This window comes from Neurospora tetrasperma (genome assembly GCF_000213175.1).
Source record: "Neurospora tetrasperma FGSC 2508 unplaced genomic scaffold NEUTE1scaffold_2, whole genome shotgun sequence".
Taxonomy (NCBI): Eukaryota; Fungi; Ascomycota; class Sordariomycetes; order Sordariales; family Sordariaceae; genus Neurospora; species Neurospora tetrasperma.
The window spans coordinates 3,374,803-3,399,456 of NW_009799100.1; the positions used below are offsets into that span (position 1 = coordinate 3,374,803).

General features: G+C 51.4%; 9 protein-coding genes across 9 annotated transcripts; 5 read left to right on the forward strand and 4 right to left on the reverse strand.

Annotated features, from left to right (window-relative positions):
- Window positions 1-1,514: 1,514 nt before the first annotated feature.
- On the reverse strand, window positions 1,515-4,817 carry NEUTE1DRAFT_121214 (uncharacterized protein; the record flags this gene model as incomplete). The annotated part of the gene is made up of 3 exons (XM_009851330.1): window positions 1,515-2,634; window positions 2,720-2,767; window positions 3,474-4,817. The coding sequence occupies 3 exons, from the start codon at window positions 4,815-4,817 to the stop codon at window positions 1,687-1,689; spliced, it is 2,340 nt and encodes a 779-aa protein (XP_009849632.1).
- A 971-nt stretch (window positions 4,818-5,788) lies between these two features.
- NEUTE1DRAFT_121215 (uncharacterized protein) lies at window positions 5,789-6,656 on the forward strand (the record flags this gene model as incomplete). Its single annotated transcript, XM_009851331.1, has 1 exon — window positions 5,789-6,656. One exon carries the CDS (start codon window positions 5,789-5,791, stop codon window positions 6,653-6,655), a length of 867 nt encoding a protein of 288 aa, XP_009849633.1.
- An 860-nt stretch (window positions 6,657-7,516) lies between these two features.
- On the reverse strand, window positions 7,517-9,301 carry NEUTE1DRAFT_121216 (uncharacterized protein; the record flags this gene model as incomplete). Its single annotated transcript, XM_009851332.1, has 1 exon — window positions 7,517-9,301. One exon carries the CDS (start codon window positions 9,299-9,301, stop codon window positions 7,517-7,519), a length of 1,785 nt encoding a protein of 594 aa, XP_009849634.1.
- A 580-nt stretch (window positions 9,302-9,881) lies between these two features.
- NEUTE1DRAFT_99573 (uncharacterized protein) lies at window positions 9,882-10,514 on the forward strand (the record flags this gene model as incomplete). Its single annotated transcript, XM_009851333.1, has 2 exons — window positions 9,882-9,935; window positions 10,044-10,514. The coding sequence occupies 2 exons, from the start codon at window positions 9,882-9,884 to the stop codon at window positions 10,512-10,514; spliced, it is 525 nt and encodes a 174-aa protein (XP_009849635.1).
- A 1,234-nt stretch (window positions 10,515-11,748) lies between these two features.
- NEUTE1DRAFT_136470 (uncharacterized protein) lies at window positions 11,749-12,579 on the forward strand (the record flags this gene model as incomplete). Its single annotated transcript, XM_009851334.1, has 1 exon — window positions 11,749-12,579. The coding sequence occupies one exon, from the start codon at window positions 11,749-11,751 to the stop codon at window positions 12,577-12,579; it is 831 nt and encodes a 276-aa protein (XP_009849636.1).
- Window positions 12,580-13,716: 1,137 nt separating this feature from the next.
- Window positions 13,717-14,794, forward strand: NEUTE1DRAFT_136471 (uncharacterized protein; the record flags this gene model as incomplete). Its single annotated transcript, XM_009851335.1, has 2 exons — window positions 13,717-14,474; window positions 14,566-14,794. The coding sequence occupies 2 exons, from the start codon at window positions 13,717-13,719 to the stop codon at window positions 14,792-14,794; spliced, it is 987 nt and encodes a 328-aa protein (XP_009849637.1).
- A 1,196-nt stretch (window positions 14,795-15,990) lies between these two features.
- Window positions 15,991-18,029, reverse strand: NEUTE1DRAFT_108931 (uncharacterized protein; the record flags this gene model as incomplete). The annotated part of the gene is made up of 2 exons (XM_009851336.1): window positions 15,991-16,961; window positions 17,033-18,029. 2 exons carry the CDS (start codon window positions 18,027-18,029, stop codon window positions 15,991-15,993), a joined length of 1,968 nt encoding a protein of 655 aa, XP_009849638.1.
- Window positions 18,030-19,668: 1,639 nt separating this feature from the next.
- Window positions 19,669-21,848, forward strand: NEUTE1DRAFT_39823 (uncharacterized protein; the record flags this gene model as incomplete). Its single annotated transcript, XM_009850516.1, has 6 exons — window positions 19,669-20,325; window positions 20,430-20,541; window positions 20,607-20,968; window positions 21,035-21,141; window positions 21,216-21,439; window positions 21,502-21,848. 6 exons carry the CDS (start codon window positions 19,669-19,671, stop codon window positions 21,846-21,848), a joined length of 1,809 nt encoding a protein of 602 aa, XP_009848818.1.
- Window positions 21,849-21,982: 134 nt separating this feature from the next.
- NEUTE1DRAFT_79465 (beta-1,6-glucanase Neg1) lies at window positions 21,983-23,627 on the reverse strand (the record flags this gene model as incomplete). Its single annotated transcript, XM_009851337.1, has 1 exon — window positions 21,983-23,627. One exon carries the CDS (start codon window positions 23,588-23,590, stop codon window positions 22,148-22,150), a length of 1,443 nt encoding a protein of 480 aa, XP_009849639.1.
- Window positions 23,628-24,654: the final 1,027 nt, after the last annotated feature.

Here is a 24,654-nt window from a genome sequence, read left to right on the forward strand (position 1 = left end):
CTTTGTCTTTGCCTGACTGACCAGACCCTTCAACAACCTTTAACCGTTTTCACTCTCCTGCCTAAGTGCCACCGCTCGCTCGGGTTATACCAGCCGCCTGGATAGCCAGTTCATGACGGCCCGAGCCGGCGATTGGCCTTGAAGGCGCCAGCGAATGTTGTCGTTTCGCAACGCGCAGTAGGCCGTTTGAGAGTTTTGCGCCGGTTGAAACAATGGATAAATAAGCACGAGGCGGTATGCACCTGGCAGTGCCGGGAGTGGATGTTTCCCCTGAATGGGCGCAGTACCGTCCCGTCCCGTCCTTCTCGAATGTCTTACTTGTCGGGTCTCGGCCAGTTACCTTCGGATCTGCCCTTGGCCCCTTATGTTGGAGATCGGGAGCCTCGCTGGATATTTCAAGGGCGAACAAAATGAGGCAACAAAGGTAAGGTTGAACGTGGTGCCCAAGTCGACGTATAGTTTTCAAGTTGACGACTTTTTCTCTCCTTTCCTTTTGAACTGTTGGAAGATGAGCTTCGACTCTGGCAAGCTCCCCCTGTTCGCCCGTTGAAAAGCTCCTCCGATGCTGCACGTCTCGCTCTCGGCAGGCAGGCACTTGTGGTGTGTTTGATGCTAAGGTGAACCCCCGCAGGCAGATCTGTTGCGCGGGGTTTACATATGCACTGTAGGGGTCCCCGTCCCTGACTAAAGTTGCTGATGCGCGGCCTGCTAGCGTGGTCCGGCCAAGTCTGGGGCTGCTACCATAAGTCCTTGCTAAGGCGTTTCTGGGCGATGTCGCGGTGAAGAGGGCTTCGTTTCACACCCTTGAAGTGGCCGGGGATGGTGGTTGGTGGTTGGCGATGTCTGAGGTTGTACCTCGGCCGTTGACTGGTTGAACGAGTTCAAGCTTTCGATAATATTGGGAGGCGTTAATGGAAATTGGAGAAGATTGAAATTCTAGATTTCTACCATCCCTTTGCGATGTCGGGGTAAGGAGCGGGGATCGATGGCGAAATGGGCAGATGGATAGATTCATGAAATGTACTAGACCAGGACTAACAAACTTCATGACGACCACAGATAAGAGCCTCAAGACAAGTTCATGACATGAGAGAATGACGTTTGAGGGGGGACTTTGTCATTGTGATGCGATCCCGCCCCGTTACACTGTCGGCCCGGTAAGATCATGGCAACCTAGCCAGGGGGGAAGCTCTGTCGTTCGTTACCTAAGAGCCCGAGCTCCCTCCCCTTCATCCGCCTCCAATTCCCTGATCTGACTACCGATCTAGTGTAGATGGCGCAGACCCCCTTAACTCAATCCGTCTTTTCCTGCATCGACATGAAGGCTGAGCCGTCCTAGCAGCGCACCCGAGTTGAGCATCATCCATTCATTACAATTATGGCTCAGCCCAACGATTAGTGTAGGGCGCAGTAAAAAGACCAGTATTGCCGTGTCCCGCACGATGTCTACAGGGTGCTGTTGAAGTACAGACTTGATCACGCCGACTTACACAAGTTCTTTAGAGCGAAGGATGCTTGGTGTTGCAGTCGCCTCACTGCAACGGTTGCATTAGCTCTGCAAGTGGTAGTCTAGGGCATACGAACGGCAAGTCAGGCCACCGGATAAAATATGGGTTTGCGGGGAACGCATCGTCAAGTGATCTTTGGGGACACCACAGGGTTTTTGTGAGTTAACATCTTCCCCCTTTACCACAGATAGCCTCTGCACTTGGCAGTTCCGCAGAGACATTTGGTCATCTCCGAGATCTTTGATGGGTCATGCGCGTCGCTTTCGAGCCCTGTCAATCCGTTGACATAGTCGAATGTCAACTCGGTCCCCTTGGGGATATCCTTGATGGCGAACAGGGCAAGGTCGTGAATATGCTTGTCAGCGTGATCGCCCACCCGCGCAAAGATGGCCATATTTGGGTCGCAGCTGTGGTTGATGAACCTGGTAGGGCCACTCATATACTCGCCGTCAACCTCTAGCGGCTGTCCGGCCAGCAAGGGGTCTAGTGAGTCCGGATCGGAAAACTTGTCGAGGGCAAACAAGTAGACATCCTTTCGTCTAGCAATGGTCGATTCAGCTCGTCGCCGGTCGGCCTCCTCGCTGGTAATGATTTCGCCCAAGTACCGGTCCACGAATTGCCCCCTCTTGATATTGACGGGACATTTGACGCCCCAGCCCCTGTCTTTGGTTCTAAAGATCTGTAAGGGCACGGTCCGGCCACGCTCTACCACCCGGTTTGGGCAGTCCTTGGAACAGGCGCAACCTTGGTGGCACTCGTAGATGGGCTCCTGGGATTGCAAGACCCTATCACGCAATAGTCCCTTTTTCGCTCCTTGAGAGTAGTAGGCAAATCGCTTCTTCCGGGTGTAGGGATCAGCTTCCTCGTCGCTATCTGGCGCCATCTCGTCGAGACACTGGCATGTCGAGTACATGCACTCTTCATCGCTAGCGCAGGAGCAGCCTACTCGGAAAGACTGGTCGGCCACAGGAACGTTTTTGCCTATGATGGAGTGGTCGATAAAACGGAAGTTGGGGTTGAGAAAGGCGTCGTCTTCGCGGTTGACGATGGAGATGGGCAGCTGCGCATGGGTTGCGAAGGATCGGATCTGGCACCAGTGGCAATTCTTTTTCTCTTTTGGGTTGGCCTAGTTTATCAAAGACATGTAAGTCAGCAGGATTCAAGCTGGCCTCGACTTTTGTTTGGATGTGGGATGCAGCTGGATGACTTACATCTGGCTTCCCGTGGTTGAAGAAGTGAGGGCGGAACGCTTTCTCCATCTTGGCGTAAATCAGCTCAAATCGACTTTGACTTGTACAGGAGATTTCTTTCTTCAAACTTTGAAGTGGAAGTCAACCAAAGGCGCCACTCCTGGGTTGGGTTGTTGGACTTCTGGTCGCGCTCCTGGAAGCTTTACGCGTTGAGAGAGAAAGATGGCTTAGCGTAAGTGACCAAGACGCGAATTCCCGTGAGAAGAAGGCGGGCAGGCGCTGAGCATTGTTGCGGGGAGTGCGGGGAGTGGCTGCACAGGTAGTGGCTACAGTGGCTCACTCAGTGGCAGATGCCGCTGTGGATTTGGGGCGCGAACACCCCCCCCTCCCTCCCCTAAACTCCGCCTGTAAGGAAACCGTCACAGCAGCCAAAAAGAGGAGGAAGTCGGGTGTCAACGGAATGGAATCAAGCTCCTTCACTTCCACCTTTCAACACCAAAATTGGCAAAGACATTATTTAACGTTGCTCTGAGCGGATCGTACCCGGCTGAGAAGGGTGAACATGAACAACTTGTGACCATCGATATCAGGATACGAAGATGAAGGATTGGCCTTGCAGAGCGCAGGAGAAAAAGCGAGACGGGACTGAAGACGGGAAGATTGATGACGACGACCGGCTTTGATAGTCACAAAACGGGCAGTTGGAGCAAAACGTTTCGACTTTACTACGATAATTGGGTACAACCGACAAACAAACTCTCTACATACCTCAAACGCTTGTCGAGTTCCACACCTTCACAACAGCCCCCGCCGCAACTCCATCTGGGCTCGACTGCAGCGCGACCCGGACGACATTCAACGCCTGGCTGCCCAAGAAAACGGGCGCCTTGAGTCTTTGAGCCTCTTCAACAGCCGCAGAAAGACCATCGGCAATCTCCTTGAGACTCGTCTCGCTTTCGGCAGCAGCCCATCCCTGCCTCGCCGTGCCCTCCCGGAAAGCCTTGATGATACTGGGCCCATACTTCTTCAGCATCTGACTTCCTCCGGCCGCGTTGATACACAGATCAAACACCTGATCGAGGTCCAGCCCAACCCTATCCGCGAAAGCCAGGGCCTCCGCCGCTGAGCAGAGCAATATCCCCTTCAAGAGTCCGATCACTAGTGCTAGCTTCTCCTCGCCACTCGCAGCAGTTCCTTGAACCGGTCCAACCTTGCCCTTGCCTTCTGCATACAGCCTTACCAGCCCACTGTCGTCGTCCGCCCCGTACCCCCTTCCTACGGCAGAAAAATACACCTGCTCGGCCACGCTCGTCATCAGCGTGGGGAATCCGCTCCTCCTGGCCTCGGCAGTGATGATGCTTGTGTCTTTGACGATGATCACCGTCGCACTCGCAATGGGCTGATAGCCCGTCAACATCCTCGGCGTCCGGTGTTCAAACATCCAGTTCCACGCGTCCGATTTGAGCACGGCCTCATTCGTTCTTGCCAGGTCCAGTCCCAAATGAGTGGCCAACCCCATGGCCTCGCTCGCTGCGAGAATTTGCACAGCCGCAAGCACCTGGTGCACCATTTTCATGTTGCTGCCGGCGCCGATGCCGCCTTGGACAATGTACAACTTGGCTGGATCGGCAAGCTCTTCCAGGAGCGGCTTGGATTTGCCCAGGGCCTTCTCAGACGGCACGCCCGCCATGATGGAAAGGGTACCGTCGGCGGCGCGGGCGGCACCGCCAGAGACAGGGCAGTCGATCAGATGGATGTCCGGACGGCCAATGGCGGAGAGCTGCTTCGCAAGAGATTGAACATAGTCACAGGGGACGGTGGAGCAGAGGAGGAGGACCGCCCCTTGGGGCAGAGCTGGAGCGGCGGCGTCCGGCCCGTCGATGAGCACAGATTGGGCTTGTTGCGCAGTGGCTACCATGCAGACACAGAGTGGCTTGTCGGCCACGGCGGATGCTGGTGTGGACGCTGTGAGACCGCCGGCGGAGGTGAACTTCTCTAGGGTTGGGGGCCAGACGTCAAAGCCGGTTACAGGGTAGCCTTGCTTGATGAGGTGAGTGGCCATGCCGAAGCCCATGGCCCCGAGGCCGATGAAGGCTACAGGTTGCTTGGTGTCTGACATGATGTTATGGGTTCGACTCGGTGAATGGACAAAGTCCCAGTAAGTGAACAGTGATGAGTGAGCGTTGAGTCGTCTTAGGTAGGGGAGTCACTGTGCAAGTCTAAGACCCAGTCAGATTCGATGTATCCCGTGAAGCTGAGTATGGCGAGTTTGTCGTCTAAGCAACGGTCCCTCTTTTGCGGAAATTCGATTCCCCATACTTGAGGGAAAGCCAACCTTTCCCCACGGCGAGAACGTCATTTTCGTTTTCCTGTAAGCCGAACAGAACGTTTTGAACATCAACATGGCGTGATCCACCAAATCTTACACCAAAACCTGGCTATAAGCCGCTCCTCCGCCTCCACCTCCTCCTCCTCGGCACCCCCACCCCCGCCTAAATATTAAAAAGGCTTGAGCCACGAAGTGATGTTCAACCAGATGACTTCCCCTTTCTCCATGGTCTTGGACGGGAAACTAATTAGCAGCTGGGGTAGTTCCTCTTCAAGGAAAGTATCCCGCTAGGTACGTACTGGGTCAGCATTAGGCTAAAAGAGATGCATAACATCCAAACTGGTTGAGTCGGGATTTCGGCTTGGAAGTTTGGGGTAAAGTTGGGGGTAAAGTTGGGGGAGAATTTGGGGGTCATTGCATCTATAGTGGTTACCCCGGTTTGCCCAATCCGGAAACTTGCTGATGACATCCTCCAACTCGGCAACACGTTGAAGGATAAGCTGTTCCCGATACTCGGCTGCTGGATAATCACGGCTCTTTGCAAGTACTGCCTATTTTTGCAGTTGACCCTTTCTGTTAGTACAGGAGAGGCAACCTCTATCAGTGGCAGAAGCACATCCCATCCGTCTCAGCATAACCAGGCAAACCACAACTCTCCAACCCTACCTGCCAGCCGGATTCTGTTTCTTTTCGGTTGCTCCTTTCCTCTTTTCCCTCCTAGATCACCATACCAAAGTCAACACCAACAAACAACAGCTACAATGGGCCGCCCACCCCTCTCCGAGAACCGGACCATGTCCATCCTCAACAAGGCCAAAGCCGGCGGCTACGCCGTTCCGGGAATGTGCTGCTACAACATCGAGTCCATCATCGCCACCGTCAAGGCCGCCGAGGCCGCCCGCTCGCCAGCCATGGTCCTCCTCTTCCCCTGGGCCATCCAGTACGCGGGTGACTCACTCGTGAAAGCCGCCGCCGACGCCGCCCACAGCGCCAGCGTGCCTGTGTCGCTGCACCTGGACCACGCGCAAACACCCGAGCTGGTGCGCCGCGCCGCCGATATTCCCGACGGCTTCGACAGCATCATGTGCGACATGAGCCACTACGAAAAGGAAGAGAACCTGAAGCTCACGGCCGAGTTGGTGCAGTACTGCCACGAGCGCGAGATTGCTGCCGAAGCGGAGCCTGGACGTATCGAGGGCGGAGAGGATGGCGTGGCGGAGACGGCGGACTTGGAAGGACTGCTGACTACGCCCGAGGAGGCTGAGGAGTTTGTCAATACCGGGATTGACATGTTGGCTCCCGCGTTTGGAAACGTGCATGGAGAGTATGGTCCTAGGGGAATCCAGCTGGAGTATGATCGTCTGCAAGCCATCAATGAGCGGGTGGGTGAGAGGGTCAGGCTGGTGTTGCATGGTGCGGACCCATTCGACGAGGAGATCTTTAGGAAGTGCATGGCTGGTGGTGTGACCAAGGTCAACATCAACAAAGGGATGAACAATCACTATGCGAGGGTGCAGGATGAGATGAAGGGGAAGCCGTTGACGAGCGTGATTGAGGCCGGGACGAAGGCGATGCAGGAAGCTATTGAGCAGTATATGCACTGGCTGGGAAGTGCCGGGAAGGCTTGAGAATGCCTATAGATACTTTACGTGCTAGATAAAGCCGGAGCCAGGCTGTTGTAGCTTTGTGTCAATCTTGCACGCTCCATTGAAGACCAGTGTCATCCCATCATCCCCAAAACATCTCCTCAACAACGAAGGGTTAGGGTCATGCCTGCGCTCTAAATCCCTGAATGGCCTCAACTTTTATGATTCTTCAACCCGTAGCCTCAAGTACATATATCACTTATTCCAAGCCTCAGTTCGACAAGTCAGCCGATTCGGGGCGTTGGCCAAATGGCGCAGCGGTTAACTATCCACCACTCCTAATTCGAATGTGTTATAATCATAAAAAAGAGGCCGAACGGTGAATCAAACACCCACACATGTCAACTGTTCCAAAGTATTAAAAGGGCGTCCCATACCTCAAGAAAGAAATCGACAACGAAGGGTAGTACACCATTGAGAAAAACAAGAAAGGGCATCTATGCGGTAAACGCTCTACCGCACCGGGAACGTCTTTTTTTTTCTTTTTTTTTTTCTTTTTTTCTTTTTTTTTTTTTTTTTCGGAGTCCTTTTTTTAAACTTTTTTTTCCCCACTTTCAATTGTCATTTTCCTTTCTTTCCTTTGAGGGGGGCATGATCGAAATTGTTCTCACATTTTAGTGAAAAATCAACATAAATCGAGGTTGGTAGTGGTTGGGCTGCCACTCTAAAACTACGCAGGAAACAATGCCGTGCAGAACTGGAAAAGTGGCAGCGATAAACGAAACTGCTCTTTCCCAAACAACAAAAACTCAATGATATGATATGATACCCCGCCCCATCATTTCACCCTCCATCTCCAATTTATGATGAACACACCGTCTTCAATCTAGTTTCACCACGGAATTAGACGGCAGACAAGAGGCCCTGGAGTCCGACCATGGCTCCCCATGCACCTGGATCGGGCGGCAGCTCCTTGTTGTTATCCGCACCAACACCAACGTAAGTAGCCCTGCCCAGTTTTGGCTTCAACTTCTTGGTCCCTTCGGATCCCTTAACAGCCGCAGCGACGCTCTGTTCAAAGCTTTTCCCTTCTTCCATAGCCATGGCGAAGGGAATCAAGGTATCCATCACTGTACGATCACCAACTTTGGCCGAGGTGTACTGACGCAAATGACTGATGGCTTTTGACAAAGCTTTTCCCCATAGAGCGGGAACTCCCACTTCCTTTGCGAGTCCGATGTTCTCCTGAAGTGCCGTCCGCAACGCCACGAAGAAAATACCCAGAATGCCACCCAATGTTCCGCCCATCTTACCCTCGACAATATCTTCCAGCTCGTTCAGGACCTCGACCACCGAGCCGTTGGCGGCAACCTGCTTGGTCGTCAGAGCATCTAACAGCGCGTTGGCTCCGGTCTGCAGAGTCAGGCCGCAATCGCCGTCGCCCATGACGGTGTCCCACTTTGTGAGATCCGGCTCTGCGGCTGACACTGCGTTGCAGGCGCTCTTGATCATGCTCTCGAGCAGCGCTGGGTCAATCTTCAGGTCAGTGGAGTCATCGACTGTTCTCCTGATTTCTTTCGGGGGTGGAACGACCTGCTCAGACCGCTTACGTCGTCGCGGATAACTCTGGTATCCAGCAACGGCTTCCCAGGCGGTGTCCGTTCGAGTGTCAAAGAAGCCCTTGATTTGGTCGACGGTGTAGGTGCTGTTGGCTGCAGCAGCGGTGATGTTGATAATGGATACCGAGAATGCTGGAGCATTGAGTGATGTCTCCAGGCATCCCGAGTACACTCGAACCGGCTCCATATTCCAGTCCTTGAGCAGTTGTTGCAGGATCTCGTCTACGAGCCCGCCTAGCTCAAGATTCGAGATGCCGCCAAAGTTGCTGACCAAAAGAACCGTCTCATCACCGGGGTTGAACTTGACGTAGCTTCTTTCGGGGTCAGTCTCGTCCAGGCAGTACTTGAGAATCTGCTGGACGAGTCCCTCGGCTGAAGGTGCTGGCGATAGCTTCCAGTAACCTGGCTCGTTGTGTGGTCCAGTTCCCAGTTCCAGCTCGTCCTCGGCTAGGGCTCCGTGCTCAGTCCTCCCCGGGACGTGGCAATGATCGAGAGTAGCAGAAATGCTGACAATCGAGTTGGCAAATGCAGAACCGAAATCGTAAAGCTCATCGAGAGTCGCCCCCTGAGCAGCTGCCGCACCAAGAACCTTGAGCACTCCAATTTGCCCGGCCAACCCACGTCTTCCGACTAGGGAGCCGCCCTTCTTCCCGATGGAGACATCGTCGCCGCAGATGAGCATCTTACACGGATTGCCCTTTGCCTTCGTCTTCTCGGCCGCGAGTCCAAAATGAAGACAGTCGCCCGTGTAGTTCGTAATTACCAGGAGAGTGCCCTTGTCGGAAGGTACTGATTCGACCGCGGCTAGAATTTGCTTGGTGCTTGGTGAGGCAAAGACGTCACCCATTACGGCTGCCGCAAGTAAGTTGGTTCCAACATAGCCGGCCCAGGCAGGTTCATGTCCAGATCCTCCGCCGCTAACAATGCTGACATTGGACCGAGGTGCTTCGGAGTCGTATACGACTTTGTTGGCTTCGTCCAGGTTGAGTCGGGCGTTCGAAGCAACGATGCCGCGAAGAGCCTTGGGGACGAGCCCGTCCAGGGATGGGAAAAGGTGACGCTTCGACATGGTGTAGAGATGATGATGAGGCGTAAGAAAAGACACAAAGAAGATACAAGAAGAATGTATGCTTATGAGGATGTATCAGGTCTTGTGATATCGGAAAGTCCTCAGAGATATTGACCATGTAGAATTCCTCCAATCCAGCATGGGTCATATCGTCCGGTATGAGCCTGGGACACTCGTGTGTTACTCGCTTCCCCCTCCTCAACCCACCGTGCCGTTTGCATGATTTCCGTCCCAGACCATTCAATTGCCGTAGCGTAAGCGGCTTCCTCAATATTCAGACGTGTGTCAGAGAGGGGCAATCAAATCGGGCTCCGGGGAGTGGTGGCGTCAATATTGGGGCGGGAGTGACCCCCAATTCTTCCGGTTTACCCAGAAGGGCATCACGTCCTGGCTAAATCCGAGTCCCCTCGCCTGATAGCTTGGCTTCACTCGACGAGCTGTTGCCGGTCATTAGTCATGACATACCAACCTTGTGATCTCGACGTTATGGGTGCTTGTAAGGTTATTAAGAACAAAGAAGGCGGTCTTCGGTTGTTCTTTCGGACAAGTTTTTACGTTTAGACTAATATCACCAGCAAAAATGTCTACAACAACAACACCACAACCACGATGGCGCATCGCCGTCGGCTGCGATGTCAGTACAGTAGTCTTCCCTCTTCGAACCCCCTTCTCTCTATCAAAGTTGTATAGTAGGCCTCAACAGGATCTATTACTAACCAACCCCTTCCTTTCCAATTAAAAGGACGCCGGCATCAACTACAAGAACAAAATCAAATCCGACCTCTCCTCTGACCCTCGCGTAATTTCCGTCGTCGACGTCGGCGTCGCCCACGACTCTCAAGACAAGTCCACCGCCTACCCACACATCGCCGCCGCAGCCGCCAAGCTGGTGGCGTCGGGCGAATGCGACCGCGCCCTACTCATCTGCGGCACCGGATTAGGGGTGGCCATCGCGGCCAACAAAATCAAGGGTATCCGGGCGGTTACGGCCCACGACAGCTTTTCTGTGGAAAGAGCCGTGTTGAGCAATAATGCCCAGGTGCTGTGTATGGGTGAGCGAGTGGTCGGGCTGGAACTTGCGCGGAGACTGGCGAAAGAGTGGTTGGGGTATGTGTTTGATGAGAGTAGTGCTAGTGCGGAGAAGGTGAGGGCTATTCATGAGTATGAGGGGAGGGAAGGGGGTAGAGAGGCGGAGTGGGTGAAGGGGTGTTAGTTAGACTGGACATTTTTTTTTTTCTCGTTGTTTGCAATGCCTTCCTTTTCTTTCACTCGTCATGAATTTGGGTAGGTGTGGGCATTTTGATTTCGGGCAGTTTGCGGTTTGTTTCGACACAGGTCAGCGGAATAGTAACTATGTAGAACGAAGAAGATGAAAGTGAAGTTGTTGTTGTTGTTGTTTTTGTTGTTGTTGTTGTTGTTGTTGTTGTTGCTTCGAGTGTCAAGTCTTTCCCCAGTTTCTGTTTGAATGCAATGTCAATCCATTCTCCATCTCCCCACGAGTCCAGACTCCAGAGCCCGGATCCGCCATGTTAATCGTGGGGAAAACCTGGGGAAAACCCTTGACCCTGAAAGCTTTGCAAGTCCTGTCCTGTCCTGTTCTTGTGATTCTTTTTTCGGATATCGTAATCCGACCCCCCAACGGCGAAGATGCCCTGACTGAATGGTGCAGTGTAAGTGGGCTCGGGTAGCATTCCCCCGAGCTTGGGACGGAAATAACGTTAGCACAAACGCCAAGAGCGTCACATATCCAACGCGACCACGAGCTTCACACATGACAGATTGACAATTTGTTGGTCGCAATAGATTGTGGGGGGTTTGTGGGTTTGTGGGTTTGTGGATTTGTGTAGATCCCCCGGATTTCTGTAAAATCAGACTTAACCGAGAAGGGGCATCCGCGCGGTTTGGGACAATACACACGACTTTGGGAGAAAATTGGCGGACGAGGGGGAGGGGGGGGGGGGGGGGGGAAAGGTGATGTTGCAATTTACCCGGGCCCGAGAAAAGAGATAGCTTAGATACGGGTATAGGATGCGCTTATCCGCGGGGTACGCAAGGATTCAGGTTAGCTTCCAAACAGTGAATGTTCCTTTCCTCGGATTGTCATCAACCTATGTCAAGAAAACAGATAGTGTCTCTTCGTTGTAAGTCATTGTTGGTATTGAGATCAGATCAAGATTGAGGTAGTAGCAAATAGTGGTATGGGTGACGATTCTTTGCACGGAAAAAATCACAGACAAACTGAATTCTAACTGAACGCTCTCCATCAGCTTAGGAACTATAATCCTCTCTAACCATACCTAGACTAAGTACCACCACCAAACCACGTCAACAACCATCGCAGACTTCAACAAAACACCCTTGAAAGAGAAGTCAAGCAAGAATCTCGGACGATGTCCTCCTCACCACCTTCCCGTGAGCGCCGGCGTCTTGTAGGCGTTTCAACAAAAATGTACTTCTCCCACGCCCGCACCACCAACTTCATCACCTCCTTCCTCGACCTCATGCAGCACCACACCTCCACCAAAACCGAGCAGTCCAACAACAGAAACAATCTGGCTGCCGCCCTCGCCTCCAAGATCGACATATTCATCATCCCCGACCACCTCTCTTTGCAGTCTGCCATCAACCGCACCGCGAACCACCCAAGTCAATCTGACCCAACTGATCCCAAAATCCTCTTCGGCGCGCAAAACTGCCACTGGGAAGATTCCGGTCCGTTCACAGGCGAGGTATCCCCCGCCGTCCTGGCCGAGATAGGGTGCAGAATAGTCGAACTCAACCATGCCGAACGGCGCCGCCACTTTGCCGAAACAGATGCCATCACCAGCCTCAAAGCTCAGGCAGTCATACGAAACGGAATGATTCCCCTCATCTGCGTTGGTGAAGGCTCCCCTGGTCAAATACCTGCCCCGGGCGAGGTAGCGATCAGAAAAGCGGCGGAGGAGGTAGTCGGCCAGGTGGAGCGATGTCTGGAGGGTGTTGACCCTACAAAAGAAGTTTGGCTAGCTTACGAACCTGTTTGGGCTATTGGTGCGAAGGAGCCTGCGGGGGTGGGACATGTGAGGGGGGTGGTGAGGACTATACGAAAAAGTGAGGTGATGAGGGGGAGGGAGGAAAGGGGCGGGGTGACGAGGATTTTGTATGGAGGCAGCGCGGGGCCGGGTTTGTTTGGACAACTGAAAGAGGATGATGGAGTGGATGGATTGTTCTTGGGGAGATTTGCGCATGAGGAGGGACAGCTTTGGAAGACGATTTGTGAGGTTGCTGAGGTTGAGTGAGAGGGGAGGTGAGGTGTTAGTTTTCTTTGGACGTACGGAGGAGATTAAGTTGTGATGGGTGTATTGGAATAGCTCAGCCATCGTGGATTGCAAAGGCGTGAGAACTTCTTGTGCTTGAAGAATAAAAACGAGTGATGAGCAGTGAAGTGATTTAAGGTCGCCAATCAAAGTCTACGGGCAGCCCTCTTGGCCAGAGTTTCGAGTGTCTATAGTCTATGATCGTGGACTCTATGATGAACCAATGTCGCCCTTCGAACCTTGGTAACACGAGTGAGAAAGAGGGTAGCGAGACAAGAAGAAAAAAACACACATACAATCCAGTCCTGGTTTGTGTGTTAGTCCAGTACAAAAATCCAAAGTCCACTAGTTATAGATTTTGTCTTTGTATTTAGTGTTTTACCTAGTCTTGAAGGCTTTCTTCTAGTCTTAAGGACCTCTAAGGCGATAGAGAGAGGTATTAGGGGATACCTCTCAGAGGTTTCTATGGCGTCACAAATCCTTGCCATTATCCTATATCGCTTCATCGGAAGACAGTTTCTCCTCAACAATGACACAAAGACCGTGATCCTTCATCATAGCTGCGGCAATGTGTCGCTAATGGGTTCAAATTTCTTCTCTTGTAGTTAAGGATTGCGACACCGGTTTGTGGTGATGGCACGTGGTTGTTTGCATTGAACGACAAGAACGGACCCTTTTCAGCAAGGCCGGGGTCCCCCTCTATTGCGGCAAACAGCGACAACGATGACGATAGTTATGAAAAATCGTCCAAAACAAAGACAGTGACAGGTGGTCTAGGAGCAGAATCTCCGGGGTAACGGGAACCTTAAAGGCCCCTCAGGCGCGCTCCTTCCTAGCCGTGACGTCAACTGCATCATTCTCCAAAGCCAGATTGGATTGAATCTGGAAGCAAACGCGCAGCAACAGAACGCGCAGCTGGACTGTGCTTGTGCCGAATGGATGATAATGACGTTGACTGACATCTGGCAGACAGATAATCACAAGATGTGCGCCCATCTCAAGTTTACTTCCCCGTTTTTACTCCAGCCGCGGTCGCCTCCTCTCAAGACTTGAACCCACCACAACAAGCCCAAGAAATCACAAGATATCAGACCATCTCACACACCCCGATAATCTACCATGACTCGCAACATCTGCATCACCGCCAGCGAAGGCCAGACCGGCTTTCTCATTGCCGAGCTACTCCTCAAGGAGAGCAAGTTCGCCAAGCGAATCGATAGCATCACCGGCCTGGTTCTCGACCCTACCAACCCAAAGTGCACGGAGCTCGAGTCCCTCGGAGCCAAGATCGTCCCGCACCACCCTGGCCGCGAGCGCCAGATGGTTAAGACTCTTAAGGAGGTTGGCTGCGACACCATCTGCGTGATCCCTCCCGCCCACAAGGACAAGGTCGACATCACCATCGAGCTGTGCGAGGCCGCCAAGAAGGCCGGCGTCCAGAACGTGCTGCTCATCTCTGCTGCCGGCTGCGACTATGCCGAGAGACGCAAGCAGCCCCGTTTGCGCGAGTTCATCGACATTGAGAACATTGTCTTGAGCTCCAAGGGCGACCCGAGCGTCGATCTAGGCCACTCGCCCTGTGTCATCCGCGCTGGTTTCTACGCCGAGAACTTGTTGTTGTACTCTCAGCAAGCACAGTTGAACGGTATCCTCCCTCTGCCCATTGGCGAGAACCACAAGTTTGCTCCCGTTGCTCTGGGTGATATTGCGTACGTCGCTGCTTGTGTCCTCGCTGGTAAGGGCAAGCATGGCTTCGATGATCGCCACCGCGGCCAGATGATGATTGTCACTGGTCCCATGCTTTGCGCTGGAAAGGAGCTGGCTGAGGCTGCTAGCCAGGCTGTCGGTCAGAAGATGGAGTTTGAGAACATCTCCGAGTACGTTTTTTTTCTTCTTCTCTATCCTTTGTCACCATTCAACTCACGCTATTTTCCCCAATGATTGCTAACAACATCGCATCAAACACAGACGCGAGGCCAAGAGAATCCTCAAGGCCCAAGCCGACATCGACGACTCCGAGAAGGAGTATCTCCTCGAGTACTACAGCTTGGTCCGCGAGGGCAAGACCAACTACGTCGTCACTACGGCCTTCCACGACGTTACTGGCGAGCAGCCTACCCAGCCCTCCGAATTCTTCCGCATGTATAGCCATGAACTGCGTCCCAAGAAGAAGGCCAAGACTGATAACTCCACTTAAACCGGTTTTCTTTCCCATTGTCTTTGGCACCCATTTGAATTTCGGTTGTGTAATCGCTGGAGCATGGAGTTTTGGGCGTCAGGCTTGAAGGGACACAAAGGGGTTCTGAGTCGGGAAGTAGGTAAGAACAATCGATTAGAAGGTGTATTTCTTCAATTCATAGGCCACCAAAAAGAGACAGAAAACTCTTAGGTTGCTCGTTTACGATCCTCCAAACAACGGAAAGGCTGTTCATCGTAAATATTAGCCAGTCTGTTGAATTGTTAGGGCATCCATTCTGCCGCCATCAGGCTCACAAGAGCGTAAAGTTTAAACACAACACTCGTTATTCAGGCCTGCTGCAAAACTATCGCGCGGTCTGCGACGATAAGAAAAAGAGGCGATGAAGCTAAAGAGCGGGATTAGGAGCTGGAACAGCGAGTCAAGTCCACCGGTCAAGGTCGTCATGGTCCGTTCCCAAGCCCGTATTGCCTAAACTGAAGACCCAAAGAACCACACTCTCCAGGACAACAGGTCATTGATGGTCGTGGAATATGCGGTCCAATACTGGTCCGTTTGTTAGCTCGAGACCTTGGGTCAATTTTCCTAAGCTTTTTATCGTAAAATACACTTGGTCGAATCTTTTTAGTACTTTCCATTCAATCCCTATAAGGTCCATTCGGCAGCGATCACGTCCAGCATGCCAGGAGGAAGTATCAAGCTGACAACCAAGTGGAAACCAACACGAGACTGTATGCGTCATGTGTGGTTACCATAGCTCTAAAAGCTGGTACCTTTGTCCTCTAATCCTCTAATTCTCGAGCTTTACTATCCGTTCTTTCCATGATGAACCCGAATCTCTTCAGCAAGTCTTTTCTAGCTACCTACTCGAGATTGAAAACTCGTACAAGGTGAATTGCTTCGTTCCTTCCTCCAATCACTCCTCGCTTCGGTACTCAATGCTAAACGTTCTTTTTAATCCCTCCATTTAAGGAGCAGGCAGCCGTCTGCACGAACCCTGGACTGTTTCCCTTTTTTTTTCTTTTTTTTTTTGGCTTTGTTTTCTTTTTTTTTGGTTTTTTTTTCTTTTTTTTTTTTTCTCTTAGCTCTAGCAAATTGAGAAAACAAGGCGTTTGACCAGATGATAAGTAGGTATCATCTCAAGGCCGGTAGGCAAGAATGGCGTCAGATGTGTTCTGTTCTGTGCGGAGCCTGACCTAGACTGATTCCATTTGCAGGTCTCCGTCGTGGTCAACCTTCGGGGCCGGTGGTTGATTGGCAAGATCGGCACCTCCGTCAAGATCCATGGCTTCCGAGCTTCCTGCAGCATTCTCTGCATGAGGATAGACCATCTCCGCACTGACGACCTCCCCCTTCACGGTCAATGGAGATGAATCCGGCGAGTTGGGCTTCGACTCTGCGACATCACACGCGCCACCTTCCTGCTCTTCAAGCTCAGCTTTGGCGAACGCATGTGCGGCCACAATGATGTTCGACTCCTCTGTCTCCTCTTTGTTCCCATGCTCTCCATTTTGAGCCAATGGACTCTCCGTGCACGTTAGATCGGATCCCTCAGAATCATTCGCATATTCCGGAGCCATGTGCACTGAAGCGTCTGAATTGTCAACTTCCTCGTCGTCTTCCTCATCATCGACATCATTGAAGAAGGCATCTAGGTCGCAAATAACTCTCATTTTGGCCAATACTTTCGTGGATTCGTAGTTTGTGCCATCAGCATTGCCGCGCTTCATCAAGCCTGGTGATATCGCCATGTCAACGATGGGAGGGCTTGTTTGGTCCAGTTGATCGCTGCTCAGCCCAAGGGAAATTTTACCCATGATTCCTGCATTAAAAGAAAACCCAAAGAACCGAGATTGATTCGACTGTACGGCACCAGAGAAAATGATAGGGAAGTAAGCTTTTGACTTTCTGAGCTGAATGTCGATGTCAACAGCTTTTCTGATAATCTCGGCAGCGTCTACCAAAGTTTCTTTGGAAAACCGACGCCTCGATGGCTTTGGTGAGATGAACTGCCGTAACTCTTCCATCATTTCCCTGGCAGTTGAATGATCTCTCGACTTCCTGTCCAAACCCAGGTCAACAAGGAAGCTCACAGATCGTGATCTCCATTCATGAAAAGCTGTGTTGAATTTTGTCGTCTCGTTGACGGGAAATTTCTTGACGCATCCTGATAAATCTTTGTTAGTGTTTTGACCGAAGCTGAATGGCAGGTGATACATTTCGGGCGGATCAGCTTACCTGTGATTTTGCCGCAGATATCATCGAATTTCTCACCAATCTTTCCTGCCCACAGCTTTGACTTAGGGTCAAAAACTTCTTTCTTGACAAAACGCCACACCATGCTCTCCACAAGGTATGGATATATGTATCCGCTTTGGAGGACTGACTCCGGCTCTGCACATACGTTGCTAATGGGCGAGTACTGCTTGACGGTGCCAGCTCGCTGAATGTCTTCCCAGAGAAGCATAGTGGGAAAGTGGTTGCTGACAAACTGTTCAATCAAGAAGACCAAATGTTCCCAGTCTTTTCCAATCTCTGAATCGGCGTCCTTGGTGGGGTTAACGTAGTTCTTGGATCGCAGCTCGGAAAGTTCCTCAAGAAGCTCCGTCCGTGTCTTATCTAAGTCTCTCTCAAGTTCGTTTATCTCGGATTTGAGGAGGTCGTTCTCGGCTTCCAGGCTTCGGATGCGAGCTGCATCCGCAGTCTCTTGTGTGTTGAAGTACGTCTTCTTTGGCCCTTCTTCCCTTTCTTGCATTACGATTCCCGGTGAGAGTCGGACAATGGACACTGGTAAACTTCGGGCAATGGATTCTCTCTGCTCCTCCGTGTCATCTCTCTTACGTTTGATCTTCTTAGACCTGGTGGCATGCTCTTTCCTGTAACGCTCGCCGTTGCTATGACTGTGAAAGTGATTCAGGATTCCATTGCGATTCTCTTCGGACTCCTGAGAGTGCTTCGTGGAATTCGAGATGAATTGACCATGGCCTTTTTGCTTGATCTTCATCTGTTGACGCAGTGTCTGATGTTCGATGCTGGAGATGGCAGACTCGGTTTCAACTGGCCCGGAATTTCCCTTGTCAATGTTTTGGGCGACACGGCTCGCTTGTTGTCCGGTTGACCGATGCAGTCTTGCATGATGAGAAGCTACCTTCATGTTACTTTTTTGATCATCGGTCATTTCACCAGCTGAGTTGCCGGGGTTATGAGCGGGCGATAGACCGTGGTTGAGATCCATGATTGATATGTGGTCCGTAGGTGACGAGTGCTTATGTAGGCTTGGTGAGTTGAGAGCACGAGAAATGCTCACTGGGCCACAGCGCTTGATAAAGCGTGTGTTCAGTGATATCGGACTTTGATAATGTTGTTGTTGTGTTTTTTTTTTGTAATTACTTGGATGCGCAGCGGCGAAAAAGTGGGATAAGGCTCACCGATTGCTGATGGCTTAGGGATGTCCTTCGAAAGCCCCCTCGGAGGCAACTTCTCCTTGGTAGAAGAGCGCGTTCGTCCAGCAGCGCTTGTGATGACAAGGGAAGAATTCGTTGAGAACAAAGTTCCGAAATCTGTTGCAGAAAGTACGCAGCTAGCACGATAGTAAGTAGATGTTGATACTCTTCAAGCACAAGGTGCGAAGCTGTATAGTGAGGCGAGGAGAGAAACGTGTTCCAAATCAAACTCAATCAATATCGTTTATGAATATCGACGGAGTGAACCCCCTCGCTAGACAGCCGGGTAGTGATCCAGAATTGTCGAAGGAGGACCCAAAGGCCTGCCGTTGAATATCAGATTTATGAACAGATTTGAAAAGCAATAGAACTAAGATCAGCAGTACCAGCCTCCCCCATCCAATCGCAGAAGTTCAGATTTGACCGACTGCGGTCTGATCTTGTTATCTTTGACTCGGAGTATTCCCTCCTTCGAAGAGGACCGTTGGCACAGAGGTACCTGTAGGTACGTACCTACCTTACTTACCCTTATCTCGTATGGAATTTGTATACATCTACAAGCACTCGTTCGAAGTACTGCCCATAAGTAACTCTCGCTGGCAGGAATAGAAAACCGAGTACATCCAGAAGTACCTGGTGGTCACAGGCAAGATGAAGTTACCTCCACTTCGGAGAGACAGCCTTGTACATGCTTGATTACAAGGACGTTATTTCGTCTCTTCCTCCTTATCAAACGGGCAGCGAGTTACTTCTTGGAGACATAAACAGAAATCTTGAAGCCCAGATCAATCTGAAACAGCCATATCTCTCGTCATCCCACCCTTCTCGGCGAATAGATGGGACCACTACCTCCATCCTACTTCTGTATTTTTTCCTGAGGACTTCCTCCCAAACCATGAGTTCGTGGAATACCCCACTCACACTTCCTCTCCGATGGTACGGCTAGACCGAAAGTCTCCTTCAGTCCCTCCCCAATATCATATCTTTCATAAACGGCACATCTAACTTCCGTCAAACCATTCCAATTTGTTCTCACACGATACATCTAACAACTCGTTCACTCACAATACATCTCCCTGCAAGTAATAAAGGCAGATAACACTCTGCTGGTATTCCCTAGCTTCCACGAAGCTGCCACCCTCCCTCTCAAATCACAGGGTAAGCTGCTGGACTATTGAAGCTGTTATGATAACTTTGTTATGATCCAGCCCTTACCTTATTCTTTCAACATCACGGTCAGCTACCCTCTGGCACCCCGACTCATGAGTGTTTCTTGATCTAGTCATCATGTCAAACACGGATCTTGAGCAATTATCATAAAAATAACGCAGAACATTACTAATAATTACCTCTATTCATTCCAAGTACAAGATTATCACGGTTCCAGAGATTCCACACAGATCTACTCTTTTTAGTTTCACTGAGATCAAAATGCCTTCAACCCCGCCGAAATCTCCCCGCAAATCGGCAAATTCTCAAGGAACTGTCATCGTCGGGATTGATTTCGGAACCACTTTCTCCGGTGTCGCTTTCACCTGGTCCAACCAAGTTGACAAAATCGAGATCATAACCAGTTGGGATGCTGACACGAGTGACAACACTGATGAGTGCAAGGCACCCACCGCTATTACCTACGGTCCTGGAAATAAGGTGACCTGGGGTTATTCTATCGAGCCGGAATCGGAACAGCTTAAATGGGTTAAGCTTCTGCTCCTCAACGATGAGGATATCCCGGAAGAAGTCAGAACTTCAGACAAGATCAAGAAGGCTCTTGAGTACCTCCAAAAGCACAAAAAGACAGCAGAAGAAGCGGTCACGACGTTTCTGCGTCATCTTTGGGAGCACTCGATCGATTGTATCACCAGATCAATCAGCAAAGGCATGGTCAACTATGCTCAGTTCCATATCGTAATCACGCTTCCGGCCATTTGGCCGAGCTACGCACGCGAGAAAATGAGACTTGCGGCCGAGCAGGCTGGTATGCTGGACAAAAGGATGGGGGTTGAGACCCAACTCACTTTTATCTCTGAGCCTGAGGCGGCTGCCATAGCCACTCTTGCGGACATGGAAGGGCGTTTTGACGTGAAGGTAGGTCAACTCCCCTTGAGGAATGCACGTCAGCAATCTTCTAGGCAGCCCCCAATTAAATTGCCAGACGACATCAGAGGACGCTAATTTGAATGTTGGAGCAGGATGGAGACACATTCGTCGTGGCGGATTGCGGCGGTGGAACTGTGGATCTAATATCGTACAAACTGATTCAAGCCGAACCCATGATCGTCAAGGAGTGTGTGAAAGGAAGTGGTAAGCATCTACAGCCCTTTCCATGCGTATCATACAAGCATACCCAGATACTGATACAGTGACAGGTGGGTTGTGCGGCGCAGTTTTCCTCGATGAAGCCTTCACGAATGTCCTCAAGAGCAAGTTTGGCAAGAAGTGGGTGAAGATGGACGAGTCAAATCGGCGCGACATGGTTCGCACTCAATGGGAGACTGGCATCAAGAGGAACTTCAAGATGAGCTCCAAAAAATCCTACAACATTCGTATCCCCATGGAATGCTTGTTGGTAAAAGAGAGACGCGCTATAGGAGCATCCGCGTCCCTGCCGACCATCACTATTACACCTGAAGACGTTAGAGAAGCGTTTAATCCCGTCGTTGAAAAGATCAACCGTCTCATTAATGGCCAAATCAACGCCGTCAAAGAGAAGGAGGGGGTTAGCCCAAAGGTAAGACGAAGACAACCAGATTCTCAATATCCGTTATTGCCTTTACTGACTAGTAGGATGATACAGTATGTCATTTTGGTCGGTGGCTTTGGTCGTTGCAACTATCTATACGATAGAGTGAACGAGATATTCGGCGCGGAGGTAGAGGTCCTCCAGGCAAAGGGGGATAAACCGTAAGAGCTCTTCGTTTCATTCTTACCTCTACACTTCCATGGTACAGAGACACTGACAGAATCTCTACTCATAGATGGACGGCCATCTGCCGCGGGGCCGTCATCCATGCCGCGACCCAATCTGGAATTGGGAAGCTCTCTGTTCAAGTTCAAACTAGAGTTGCACGGGCGAGTTATGGCATCTGTTTGAGCGAGCCTTGGGACACTCGGCGTCACGATCCTGAGGACAAGTATTTGTGTGAAATCGATCAGAAATATTTCGCACGAAACCAAATGGCATGGCTTCTTAAAGAGATAGGTACCATCCACGAGGAAATCCACAATCACTATAGTGACAAACAGCTTACCATGAACAGGGAGATGAAATTGCTGCTCAAAAGCCTATGAGTCTTAGCGTCGAGCGAACATTTGATTGCAATGGACCCATGAAGACGCCGGATGACGTGGAGATATTCGAAACGAACATCTTCCCTCCTCCGACCAGATGGGACCCGGAAGTCATCAAGGAGCTGTGCTCGATCAAATGGGAGACAGTCATCGACCCTCACACATTGCCGAAGTGCAAGAACAGGATCGGAGGAGCCTACAGTGAACTGAGGTATCGTTTCGAAATGAACTGCTCTGGAGAGTCGGTCGGGTTTGCTATTTATCGTGGCGGGAAGAAGGAAGGCTCCAAGAGCGTGAAGGTTGACTACAACACCCGTTGATGATCTCCCCGACATTATTTGCTCTACAAAGTTGCTTCATGTTGCTTCAATCTTTCTGAACAAGGGGGGATGCCACATGCCATCATCTACCGCCCATTGTGTGCCCAACTCGGCACCACAAAGAGTCTATCTTCCGGATTATAAGCGCTTGCATTTCATAAAGCCATATGTATACTAGAACATTGAACCAAACTGGCATCCAAGCACATAGAAAACATAATGGAATCTCTAGTGACCAAACCCCGTATTTTTTTTCTTTCTTTTAGAATGAATCCAAACATCTAAACACGTCCCAATATTTACACCCCTGCAGCCGGCAAAACCCAAGTCACCACCGAGTTCCTATAAACCAACCCGCTCCAAACCTCCCCACTCTTCGCCTCAACCGTCACATAGATCTCATTCCCAAACTGATTCTCAATCACCACCACCCTACTTCCATCATCCGCATTCGTCGCCGCGACACTCTCGAGCCCGCTCCCATCCCCATACGTCCAACTTCCCGTTCCACTCATCACCACTGCGCCCTTCCTCATAAACTTCGAAAACTGCGCCATCATATAATAATCGCCCCTCAAATTATATGTCCCCGCCGCCGTATCCACCGTCACCAGCCCCGTGCACTTATCACAGGCATCACTGCCCGTCAAGTGCGGCCCATCATTGGTATCCGTCCCCAGCACCCACGCCGTCACCCCGCTCGCCCAGTTCTGCAGTGGTCCCATGGTGAAGCTTGCGGCCCAGTTCCACGGCGTCGGCTGCCTTGCTGACGTCCAGCACTCGGTCATGTACTGCTCCACGCCCGGGTGGGCGTTGTGAAAGGTGGTCAAGACAGACCAGTCCAGCGAGCTGGCGTAGCAATGCCATGCCACTGCGGGCACATACCCGCCCGCCCGAGAAAGGACGGTGGCCGGGTAGGAGGGTTGGTCGGTGTTGTGGTCGTATGCCCAGATTTTGGTATCCAGTCCGGCGTTGCGCAGAGCTGGACCGATGTTGTTCTGAATGAGATCACCGGCCTCGTCAGCGTAGATGTACATGGTCGGCATCTGCGCGCGCGAGTTGAGCGGTTCGTTTTGGATGGTGATGGCGTCGATTTTGGCGCCCTTGGCTTGGTACGCTTGGAGGTATTTGACGAAGTACTGGGCGAATTGGGAGGCGTAGGCGTGGTCGAGGTTGTTGTTTACCGTGGTACCTTGAATCACGCGGTTGAGCTTCATCCAACCTGGTGGACTCCAGGGAGAGCCGAGGATGGTGAGGCCGGGTTGGAGACGTCTCATCTCGGCGAGCAGCGAGGCCATGGCGTTGCCGCGGTCGCCGAGGTTGAAGTTGGAAAGGGAGAGGTCGGTTTGGCCGTTGGAGTCGTCGTACGAATAGGCTGGGTTGGCAGAGAGGTCGGAGGAGGCAATGGTGTGTCGCATCATGGCGAAGTTGGCGCCGGCGGTGGTCATGAGGGTGTTGAGCAGGGCGGTACGTTGGGCGGAGGGGAGGGCGTTGAAGACGGACACGGTGGAGTCGGTGACGGCGGCGCCGAAGCCTTTGATGGTTTGCTTCCGGCCAGAGGGAGTGTCGTCTATGGTGAGCTTCCATGTTGAGTTGGATCCCGGAGTGCCAGTGCCCCGGACCGGAGCGCTGTAGGAGGAGAGTTTGTATCTGCCATCTGCTGAGGAGGCATAGGCTTGGGGTTGGATCGCCGCAGCGACTAGTCCCGGAGTTAAGAGGAGGGTGAGGGCTGGGGGAAACATCTTGGGCAATGATTGGAAGCGATGAAGGAAGCCTGTCACTCAATGCTGTCGATGGAGGCCAAGAGGACGAAAACTTGCCCCTTTTGTATGTTTACTTTCTACCCCGGATTGACGTAACATCCGGACATGAGTAATGACCAACCACACCGAGTACCACCTTTAATGCATTCCTCATACTCAGATTTGTGAACTTATTATGTATCTTGTCGGAGATGTGACGGTAGCACCATATGGCACCTGCCGTGTATAAAGTAGTTTTGGGACAAATGTCGTTGCCTAGAAATTGTTCGAATGTAATTGGTCTGAGTGGGCACTCGTGCATATTCGCATTTTCAACTCTGGGACCTTCCCGCCCATCTTCTTCCAGATCTAAACTTCTTCTCCGGCATATAAAACGCTAGCGCGGGGACTTGAATAGGGGCTAATCGTTGAAGAGAAGGTGGCGGTACCGCGCTAACCATTTACACGCCGGAAGAGGTGTACAAAACGCCCCATGTTACCATCCGCGGACATTGCGCTCATGCTGGATATCGAAAGACAATTCAGTACATGACTCAGCAACAGACATGATATCTACTCGATTTATTGATGAGGTGTTGTATTTGTAAGAAGAAGTGATGCACAGATGTTGAACAGGAGTGTTGACATCTTCCCAGAATCTGATGAGACACTATCGATTGCCTGGGTCAGCGAATCTCGTCGTGCCATCGTTGAGAGCCTTGCAAGACAATGAAGCAATACTGGAGATTTACCATCATCCTCCTAGTCCGAGAGAAGTAGTCACTGGGTACTGAGACATTCCGCTCAGCTGATGGTGTTCCTGCCCTTGATCATTGTAGGGGTCAGGCACGAAGTGCAAGTATACACACGCCGGTAATACCTGCCACTGGCCTCATAGGTAGCTATACCGCGGTGCTATGATGATGCAAAGGTAAGACACCTTCTCCAAAAGGAAAACCCCCAATTGTTTGCCGGCCAGACCGCCGGTAACGAATTGCATCAAAAACGGCACTGGTCCCTTCCTGTTCATTGTTGTAGCTGTCTTGGGGTACAAGTAAACAAAG